Source organism: Camellia sinensis, chromosome 12 (assembly GCF_055761805.1).
Source record: "Camellia sinensis isolate YWXY chromosome 12, ASM5576180v1, whole genome shotgun sequence".
Taxonomy (NCBI): Eukaryota; Viridiplantae; Streptophyta; class Magnoliopsida; order Ericales; family Theaceae; genus Camellia; species Camellia sinensis.
In genome coordinates, this window is record NC_138972.1 from 38,794,541 (window position 1) to 38,806,280 (window position 11,740).

The following is an 11,740-nucleotide window of genomic DNA, read 5'->3' on the forward strand; positions in this document are numbered from 1 at the left end:
AGATGAAGGACATGGGTGAGGCGAGCTATGTGCTCGGTGTTAAGATCCTTAGGGATTGCTCTAGGAGACTTCTTGGTTTGTCTCAAGAGACTTACATTAAGACTATTCTAGAGCGATTCCAGATGCAGAGCTGCAAACCCATTGACACTCCTGTTGCAAAAGGCGAGAGCCTAAGTCTTGATATGGGTCCTAAGACTCAAGAAGAAAATGAAAAGATGGCCTATGTTCCCTATGCAAATCCTGTTGGAAGCTTGATGTATGCTATGATGTGTACACATCCTGACATTTGTTATGCAATCGGATTGGCGAGTCGTTACCAATCCAACCCAGGACCAGCTCATTGGAAAGCAGTTAAGAGGATATTACGATATCTTAGAGGGACTGCAGATTACACACTTTGCTACCAGAGTTCAAATCTATATCTAGTTGGCTATTGTGATGCTGAATGGGAAGGAGACCTAGATGAGCGTAAGTCTACTTTAGGATATGCTTTCATGCTTAGCGATGGTGCTATTTCTTGAAGCAGTAAGAAGCAATCCCATATCGCCTTATCGACGATGGAGGTTGAATTTGTGGCTTGTTCATTTGCCGTTCAGGAAGCCGTGTGGTTGAGGAGATTCCTTCAGCATTTGGATGTTGTCACACACACTTCAGACCCTGTGACTATCCATTGGGACAACATGGCTGCACTCGCTTACGCTAAGGATCCTAAATAACACGGCAGAACCAAACACATTGATGTGAGGTTCAACTTTATCAGAGACATTTTGGCGCAGAAAGAAGTGATCCTGGAGCACATCCCTACGAGTCGCATGGTTGCGGACCCTTTGACTAAGCCCATTGCTAGAGATGTTTATCTTACTCATGTTAGGGCTTTAGGACTAAGTAGGTGGTGATATATTTATGTGTATTCAGTTGAACTCATATTTTTGGGATATTTATGCCATTAGTATTCATATTCGTTTCTATTACACATTTATGTTTACTACCTTTTGCAATGGTTTGTGAATTAGCATACACAAAATAATTAAATTGATGTTAGCAGGCAAGATTGGCTCACTCACACGAGCAATCGCCCTTAGCGCTAGGTAGCGAGTAAGGATGAGACTAGTGGCTAATTGTATTTGGAGCAAATAGAAAAGCCAAAATTATCCACTAGCTATGTCGCGTTGGTTGGAGCCAAGATGAGGTCTTGTTAGAGACCGACCATGGATATGAGAGTGCCCACTTTTTCCATGATGTGCCTGTTATGGATAGCCAGATGCGAGATCTCATTTGATGCTTGAGAGGCGAGCAAATAGAGAATTCGAGTTAGGAGCTAGGAAGCGACTTGTGCGCTTAAGAGCGACTAGACTAAGATCTGTATAGTGTGTGAATTTAACATCACTCTTTGGAAGAGTTACTCCACTATAACATGCATTCATACTACATGTGCTTATCGACCCGTTAGCGAGGTGAAAGAATGGATCCCTGCTTCTTCACCGTGTGAGTCCTAAAAGTCATTTTTCCCTAAATGACTTCACTTTGTGCCTTTTGTGACCTTTGACTATGTCATAAGATGAGGAGTTGATGTTCAACTACTTTGGTATGTTGCCTGCGGTCATGTATGATTCGGCTTTAAGGGACATTACTGGGAAAGCGGTCAATTTCAAATTGAATGATATGAGGGTGAAGGGAAGATCATCTAGTTCTACTTCTCTACTCTATATTCACTGTCAACAACTCACATCGCTCTTTATAGGATGCTGATTGGGTGTGAACATAATGCGGGACCTAAGAGAGTCAAACATGCTCATTGAGGGATTAGAGACGTTTCTGGACTGATGTAACTAGATGGGTCTGGGTACATGAGAAACTATTTCTGTTCTTTTTGGGTTGATGTCTCTATGCTGACTCATATTGAGTTTCTAGTATAGAGTGTAGACACCCCATTTTTTACCGACCTTAAGACTCAGACATCACCGATTGAGCGCTCGGTGGCGTTGCATAATGTGCTCGTTCAGAAGTCTCAGAGTCGCGGCCGTGAGCCCTGCCTCCGGACTTCCGAACCCTCTTCTGTGCCTTGTCTCGATTTGTGAACCAGACTCGGTTCTCTCTGTTTCTTTTCCCGAGGGGAGGGAGAGGTCCTGTAGACCATCTCTCAGTGGCCGTGGGCTACATTTTGTGGCCACAGGCCATTTTGTCCATTTCGGAGCCCGGTTTCCAGTTTTCGGGACCGTTAGGCCGTGTGCCTCGGTTCGGGACCGCTTAACCATCTCCGTTTGCTCTAAATTTTGGCATACATCTTATTTTCTCCCTTTCAAGGGACATTGGGGCCTGAGAGACCCACTTCGTGGTCGAATGCCACTTTCGGTGTTTAACAGCCCATTTTCGAGACCCCGAACTGCGCGTTTTGGCCTCCGAACATTCGTTTTGCAACGGTTTTCGTTCATTTTTGGCAGGTACCTCTGTTTTATCACTAGGAAGGCCGTAGAAGGGTGGGAGGCCAGCAATTGTTGCAGCAACCAAGTTATACACCCTCCGGCGCCCTCCGACGCCCGTTTTTCTCACTTCCGAGCCAATGTTGAACACCCTTGGGCCATTTTCTTGAAATTTTAACCACATATTTGTGATGTACACACATGGGAGGACCCTAAATGTTGGTGGCCGGCCACTAATGTTACTTGACCCTTTTGAACCCCTCCTTCCGAGCTAATGTTGAACACCTTGGGGCCACTTTCTTGAACTTTGAACCACATATTTGTGATGTACACACATGGGAGGACCCTAAAAGTTGGTGGTCGGCCACTAATGTTGCTTGACCCTTTTGAACCCCTCCTAAAAGTGGCCTATTCTCTCTCCTGTTTTACAGTTTCCAATTTTGAACCACAGGGTTGTGATGAGGGCACCTGGGAGGCCACCAATATCATATGGTCGCCCACTAATTCAACTTGACCCTTTTGACCCTTGGCCGGCCGGCCATGGGGGGTGGCCGGCCGGCCACCTGAAGCTCCAGAAAGTGGCCGGCCATGATCCTCAGGTTGTGTGCATTACAGCTATACACTTTTTCCCCCCAAAATATCTGTATCCGGGGGAAATATCTTTTGGAAAAAGGAACTTGGTCCTTTTTCCCACTCTTTCCCTCCCTTTGCTCCCTCCTTTTTGTCCATATAACTAGCTGCCAACATGCATTTTAGGGGTTGGAAAATTTGCTCTTCAAGCTTGAATACAAGAATCCCTCTTCATCTCTCTCATTTTCTTGAAAACCTTCAAGCTTTACACTACCATTTCTTCTACACCACCAAGCCCTACCACCACCACTCCATTCCAGCAGCAAGGGGAGGAATTCCAGCAGCTAAGAGGCAACAAATTTGGTCCAAGAAGCAACAAAAGTATTGATCTTCAAGGGTGAGTTGCATCTTTCCCTTTTTGGCCCATTTCTTGTATCTTTTGTAAGCTATCTATGATTTTTTCTTTGAGCTCAGGCCATAACTGAAAGTGGCCTTCTTTTGAGCTCATTTTCACTTTTGATTAAGGGCTCGACCCTGTTTGAGTCCCCCATGTTGCACTTGCTTCAATACCCTTCTTAAATACCGTTTTCTTGCATGATATTTTTAGCTCGTGTGTAATCTGTTTTGGAGTATGATGTGAACTGTAAGTAGGCTTATTTTGAGCCCCTATTCAACATTGAAGAAGGGCTCAACACTTTTTGGCACCTCCATGTTATACTTGCCTTTATACTCCCTTTTTGGTCCCATTTTTGCATGCTATGGCAGCCTATTGTGCTTTTGTTTTTGGCCATTTTACAGTTCTGGAAATAGTCCTATTTTAGCCCATTCTACATGTTTTATTAAGGGTCTTTGGCCGTTTGTGGAATATTTTGCATACCTCATGTTATAGCCTCTTTTGAGCCTTATTTTGCATTGCATTTCTAGCATGTTTGTATACTATTTTTGGGTTTTTACAGTTCTGTAAATATGCTTATTTTTGGTCCCTCTTCAATGTTGTAGAAGGGAAGTTTTCATTTTGGGCTTTGCATATACCACTTGCCTCTTTGGCCACCTTTTGGTCCGTTTTCTTGCATAAAAGCTTAGCCATATCTACGTTTGTTTTTGAGGTTTTTACAGTTCTGTGAAAGTGCTTATTTTTGGCCCCTCTTCAATGTTGTTGAAGGGTCCTAACCTGTTTGACGACATCAGCTATGAGTTGCTTCTTAATCCCACGTTTAGGGCCATTTTCGCAGGCTAATTTTTCCCTATCTTTGCTTGCTGTTTGGCCATGTTTTGTACTAGTAAAATGCTTATTTTGGGGCTGTCTTGCTTCTGTATTTTCATTCCATGTACCAATTATGCATGCTTTGTATAGCTGTAGTTCATTCTATGCGCCTAATTTGCATTTCGGGAGAGATTCCATGCATCGGGTGTGTTTTCGCCTCATTTCGGGGCTGTTTTCCCCCACTTTTCAGTGTTGAAATCCCATTAGCATGTTTGCATATCATTTCCAAGCCATTGCATTGCGTATGCCATTGCCTCGGTTTGCGTGCCCGTGTGCACGCATTTCGAGGCACTTCATTTTCATTCATCGACCTCTTATGTGTGTGTGGCTGAGGCTCTCTCATGTTAGTATAAGTCCATGTTGCATTCTATATTCCATTTTTTCCATATTGCATTGCGTATGCCCTCGCCTCGGTTTGCGTGCCTGTGTGCACGCATTTCGAGGCACTTCATTTTCATTCATCGGCCTCTTATGTGAGTGTGGCTGAGGCTCTCTCATGTTAGTATAAGTCCATGTTGCATTCTATATGCCATTTTTGCCATATTGCATTGCGTATGCCCTCGTCTCGGTTTGCGTGCCCGTGTGCATGCATTTCGAGGCACTTCATTTTCATTCATCGGCCTCTTATGTGAGTGTGGCTGAGGCTCTCTCATGTTAGTATAAGTCCACGTTGCATTCTATATGCCATTTTTGTCATATTGCATTGCGTATGCCATTGCCTCGGTTTGCGTACCCGTGTGCACGCATTTCGAGGCACTTCATTTTCATCCATCGGCCTCTTATGTGAGTGTGGCTGAGGCTCTCTCATGTTAGTATAAGTCCATATCATATTTCCATGTCATTTGCATTGCGTATGTCATTTTCTCGGTTTGCGTGCCCGCGTGCACACATTTCGAGGCATCTTATTTCATAACATTGTGTATGTTAGAATTGTATCTTAGTTGCATTTCATGCATGTCATGCATATTGCATCATGTTCGGAATAGGAGTTAGCCCGGGCACAGGAAACGAGGTGCATTCCGTACTCCGAGTGACGGAATGTATCTCAATTCCTTAGTCACCGACACTCCGGATTACCCATGATGGAGTTAGGTTTTGTTGTGTTTATACGTGCATTCATTCTATATTAAGTTGCACATTTCGACTTCTCTGCCATCATGCATCGATATGCGTGATTGGTGGCACGAGGATCGAGGCATGCATACATTTGTGAAAATACATTGCTATGCCCCTTTCCTGCTCTCTGTTGCAGCAAATCAAGAATCAGCGATCTTCCGAGGCTTGGCGCGCATTTCAAGAAAAGGTGTAAACAGAGGCTAATTAGGGCATCGTCATGAATTTCCGCGTAAAGGCAACCCGGACATGCATCATTCATCATCCGAAGCGGAGTCAAGGCAGTCCCTGGCTTGCATGCCAGTTTACTTATTTTCTTAGTTAATTTGTTAATTAATTAGGAATTTGTACATATTCGGACTGTAATATTTATTTGGACTATAATATTCTTTTGTTTGGGACTGTATATTTATTCGGACTCTCTGCGCGAGGGCACAACTGTAATAAGTGTGCGTGAGTGTGATATATGTCTTCCAACCCCACGTCTTTCTTCCCTTTTATTTACCTGCTTATGATGGTTAGATCAATACATATTTCAATTAACATACAGTATGATAGCATGTTTGCATTCATTCATCTGTTTTGCATGCACCGGGCTCGGCGCACCATACTAACTGCATCGTACTTTCAATTCCAAATTGAATACATGTTAGTTGTAGCATTTCATATGTCATGTTTAGAATAGCCGAGCCTGCTATAGTTGCATTTTTGCATGTGTTGCATTAAGGCATTTTTGTATACTTAGGATCATGCATGATTTCTAATGTAGTTTCTATTTTGGCTTGGAGTACTCGGTAAGTTCTATGCTTTAGCATCCTTGCATGCGTGTGAGTGACTGCCATGAATAGCATGCTTACCATGAGGCTAATTGCTTATGTGATATAACTGCCTGAGTACCTGTGGGTGAAGGTTGGGTTATTTGGATTGGAACAATTCATTCACTGTGTGTTTTAAGCCCATTAGATAGTGGCAAGACCATCTTTTCTAAGCCCACCTGAGGGTGGCAAAATCTGCATTTTAAGCCTACCTGCGGGTAGCAAACCATTTTCAAAACAAACAAACATGAAATGTTTTGTTCCAATTCAGACGACTCAGTCTATACTTGTATGCTGTGCGCATCACATAGTAACCTAGGCTAATAACCGGAATAAGGACACACAAAGTTTTCAAAAATAGATATCATGGTTAGTAGAGGCCGATCTTTGATCGGGCGAGCGGGGGTGCTCACGAAGTGACCTTCCCCAATCGTACCCAAGTTCCCGAGCCGAGGCAACTTTGGTGATGACGGACGCGTGACCTTTGGCACCGAGTCAGGGTTTCCTAAATTTCCCATTAAAAAACATTTAGGTGGCGACTCTGTATCTGGCAAAGCAGTCCATGTTTGGCACTTCTTTCAAAATCTGTTTTCTCAAAACGATTTGCCGGATTTGGACTCTTTGGTTCAGACTTAGAACCGTGACAAATTTGGAGAGTCTTGAGCTGTAGTGACCCCAAAATGAACAGAACGGGAGCTCGTTCCTCCCGGGGCGTTCGGGGACGTCTACATAGAGCTCCCACATGCAGGTGTTTTCAGCAGTCGCACGGTGCATTGGCTACTATGAGATTGTTCATTTTTTGGGAGATTGAGATAGAGATATGGCAGTGTCATGCCAACTCATGTGCGAGTGGGAGATGTTAGAAATGGGCGCCCATGTGGCATGACCCTTTGAATCTTTTGAACCTTATCCAAATGGGTTTTGAATTCAAATTCAAACCTATTTGGATAACCACTCAGGATATATATATATATATATATATATCTATCATATAATTGATATGGATAGATAATATATCTTATATTATTTCATATAACTGATATTGATAAATGAGACAAACATATTATATATCTGATAATATGGGATATGGGTGATTAAGAGAAAAACAAGTATGTTTGAGTTTTTTCCCATATATTAACTCTCTCCAAAAAACCAACGATCAAAGCCATTTGCACTGTGATTAGTGTGGGTAATATTCATTATTGTAATATCACTCCATTGCTAGGTTGAGTGATTAGATTCAGGAAACACGTGAATTACACGCGAGATCCTTCAATTCAGACTCTGTTCTAAAGGTATGACCATAATTTTTCATTTGCTGCGTTTTACCTTTGATTTACATTTACAATAAACATAGATTTTACAAAATGTAATATACTCACAATAGAGAGAAATATTATAAATTTAAATGGGCATAGAATGGAATCACATCAAGAATAAATCCGATTCACGCATATTTTAAATTCTTATTACTTTTGAGGTATGTTTTTAAGAGTATGCAACATTGCTGTAGGTTTCCAAATGCATAAAATTCGTACCAGTTTATTTATTTATTTTTATTTTTTTATTTTTGTAACACAAAACTCTTACAAAATGATGTCGTAATGGAATTTTTTTTTAATTTTTTTAATTTTAATGTGATTCTAAACTACGGTGATGAATATTTTTACTTGAACAAACAACATAAAAAAGACAACATCAGTTTGTATAATTTGGGATAAATTACACAGTTAGTTTTTATACTTTGTCTCGTGTCATTTCGATTATTATAATTTTCATTAACTCTATTTTGACTTATTGAATCTTTTATTTTGTCTCAAATTGATTCAATTGATTCTAATTGTTAGTATTTTTTTTCTAACGATGGTTTTAGGAGTAAAATTATAAATTTGATCAATTTAGTGACTTAATCTCAACCAATTCAATGATTACTTTTTATCAAAAAACCTAACGATGTTATTAATTGGATCAAATTGATACAACTAAAATTAAGGCCTTGTTTGGAAACATGATATTTTATTAATTTTTTGATTTTTTAGTTAAAATATGAGACAAAAAAACTAGTATGCTTGAAATGACTTTTTGGTTTTTACGAAAAAATGTGCAAAAAATAAAATAAAAAGAATTTTTAACTTTTTTGTATAAGTTATAGATTTTTTGATTTTTTAATAACCTTTTTACTTTTAAATTAAAACAAGTCTATGCCAAACAAGGCCTAAATATCAAAAGTTATTCAATTGAAAGTACAATGACCTAAATGACTCAAGAATTTTAAATTTAAAGTAAACAAAAAATTTGAAGGATAAACTTTCTTTAATCTCTTACTAATTTTTTTTAATTTAATTTTTTTTTTTTTTTGTTTTTTGTTTTTTGTTTTTTGTTAAAAGAATCTCTTATTAGTTCAAATACGAGAAAATAAAGCACAAGAGAGTCTATGTTCACAAAAAGAGTAATAATATTAAGGATTATGAAAAAAGTATTATAAAAATGATCTTTAAAAATTCTTCACTTTTAAATTACACATATAATAAAATACTACACTTTAATTAAAATATGAAAAATCTTTCTGATATATTTTATAATATTTTTATTTTATAATACTTAATATTATTCTCACAAAAAAGCACAAGAGAATCTCATAAAATTTGAAAATAATTAATACAAAGTCACTTCACTAAACCATTCTTGTCTCATCCAACTAAACAGAAGAACTTATCATTACATCTAAATTAACATTTGATACCCAAACTACAAATGAAACATAAAGGTGGTGTCTGGAAAGTTTATGGGTTGAGTTTTTTTTGATATTTTATATTAAAAGACAAATTTTTTATAAAATTAAAAAAAAATAAATTCAAACAAAATATCACATATAATTTCATAATCATTTAATTTTTTCTCTCACAAATATCACATCTAACTATAAAAAAACTCAACTATCTTTCTAAACACCAAAAAAAATTTATCTAATAATATTCTACAACTAAAAAAACTTACATAAAAATTCACTTCCCAAACACCCACAAAGTCGAGTCTTTCACAGTCTAAGCAAAAAAATACTTAGTTCAGGTCCACCATTGCCGTCCGGGTTCATCATATAAAACGCCTCCGAGTCACGACTCCCCACAACTCGTTCAAACCTCGCTCTCATATACATCAACTCACCCTCCGCCCCACTCCCTTTCCTCCCATCATCCACCACCGGAATCACACCCGCTCCGACCGACACGCTCTGCACGGTGCTAAGCACGTGACAGTCCGACTCATTACACGCGCGTGAAAGCGCGTACCCACACTTCCTCCCATTACAATACATGGTCCACATGGGCTCACTAAGCAGCTTCGCCGGCCGCCCACGCGCCGTCGCCTGCGGTGGTCCCTTTTCGCACTCGAGCGCAATTCTGACCAACCCAGACGACATGTCCTTCACCAACGTGGATGTTGAGACGGCCAATTCGATGAGCAAGACTGGTGGTGATCGGGGATCGTCTTGGACGGCGAAGCTGACGTGGCCTCTGCGGTGGCCGAAGAGGGTGCCGGTGATTTTTCGGCCGAGTGATGGTGTTATGGAGAAGTGGGTTGGTATGGTGAACCAGCGGCAGCTGGGGATGATGATTGAAGGGAAGGAAATGATGTTCAGGAATGATCGGAGGAGAGTGGAGAATCGGCTTCGGGGTTTGGATAGGCGTTGAAAGGCCACCGGACAGCCCTTTCGGATAAGGGGATTGTTGTCATCGGGTTCGGAGATGAAAGATGATGATGATCTCATGTAATTTGAAGGCATGATGCTTTTGGTGCTTTTGCAGCTACTGCTTCTTGGAAGGCTATTGAATTGTTCATGTTGCATGGTGAACACTGGATAGTGGAGGAGACTGGAGGGAGATCAGAGAGATTGATTAAATACAACAGAGACAAATTCAATTGTATATGTAAAGAGTGAGGAGTGTGATGCGAATAATCAGGTGGTCACTTTGGCTTGTGTTTGATCTAAACAAGCAGTCACAGTACTAGTTTCTTTTGCTGCAAACAAAGAGGAGAGAGAGAGAGAGAGAGAGAGAGAGAGGGGTTTTGAAATGTGTGTTTTGGCTGTGAAGAAAAGATGGAAGGAGAGTTTTTGATTGTTATTTGTGTGTGTGGGAGAGCGAGAAGAAGGGAGGGAAGATCAAAGAGGCCGACAAGGTGATGATAGCGTTGGGACGGTGGGCAATATAAAGGGAATCTATGGAGGTTTGTGCTGCTAATGATGTCAATTATAAAACATTTTTATCTATTTATTTATGTACACCATCGTATCTCATGTATTATCAATTCGATTGGGTTGAGATGATAATATACGAGTGATTGGTCCTTGAAATTTATACAATTATAATACAATTGACAAGAAACAAAATAAATAAAATCATCATTTAATATTGTGACAGTTGAGCTGCCGTTAATGATCAATGCCTTGGACCTTAAAATATTATTGTGGAGTGATATAATCATAGACTTAGCCTTCGTTTACGTTGTGGTTTACTTTTTAATTTTTTAATTATTTTAATTTAAGATTAAAAAGTTTTGTTTGGAATAAATTTTTTAACTTTTTTAATTTTTATGAAAAAAATAAAATAATTATAATTTAAATGTGATTTAGTCTAAAAAATTTATGATAAAAACATAGCCTTATAGTAATTCTAGCCAAAGGATTTTTTAAATTTCATTCTTTTTGACTTAACACATTTTAGATAATTGGATTATATTTAAATTTTAAAATGTGTAAATCTTAAAATATGATTCAATAACCGAAAATGTATTTAAATATGATTCAATAACCGAAAATGTATTTAAATACACGAACAAAAAGATTTATAGATAGAGCATCACTACAATTAAACAGACTTTTTTTTGTCGTTTTTTCAAAACTCCACATTGAATTAAGCGTGAATAACATTGGTAGTCCATGCATTTTGCTAGTTGTATTATTTTGGTTCCTATAATTTTAATTAGCTCGATTTTGATTCTTAATTTTAAATTTTATGTCAGTTTAGTCCAATTGGTAATGACGATTAAGATTTTTAAAGGAAAATAATCACTGAATTTGTAAAAATTAACTCATTGAGTGAGTGTTTGGGAAGTGAATTTTTTTGTAGGTTTTTTTAGTTATAGGATTTTATTGGAGAAAAAGTTTTTTGTGTTTGGGAAGATAGTTTGATTTTTTTGTGGTTGGATGTGATGTTTGTGAAAAAAAAAAAGTGAAATCATTATGGAATTTGATATGATATTTTGTTTGGATTTATTTTTTTTAGTTTTGTAAAACATTTGTCTTGTAGTAAAAAAAAATTTAAAAAAAAAACTAAAAACTAAGTTGCCAAACACCGCCAGAGTTTAACAAGTTTATAGTTTTTCCTATGTTTGCATTTTTCATCAAAAAAAAAAAAAAGAAATTAACTATTATAGTCAATTAGATTGAATTGAGATAAAATCATAAATTCAAGTTCAAAATTGAGCTAATTGATATTATTAGGATGAAAATGATGCAAGACGAAAATATAAGGATTATTAATGTGATTTGCCCTCGA

The 11,740-nt window shown here is 38.4% G+C and overlaps 1 protein-coding gene across 1 annotated transcript; it reads right to left on the reverse strand.

Moving 5' to 3' along the window:
• Positions 1-9,035: 9,035 nt before the first annotated feature.
• LOC114311847 (protein MIZU-KUSSEI 1) lies at positions 9,036-10,434 on the reverse strand. The gene has a single exon (XM_028258015.2). The coding sequence runs from the start codon at positions 10,027-10,029 to the stop codon at positions 9,220-9,222; it is 810 nt and encodes a 269-aa protein (XP_028113816.2). The 5' UTR covers positions 10,030-10,434; the 3' UTR covers positions 9,036-9,219.
• Positions 10,435-11,740: the final 1,306 nt, after the last annotated feature.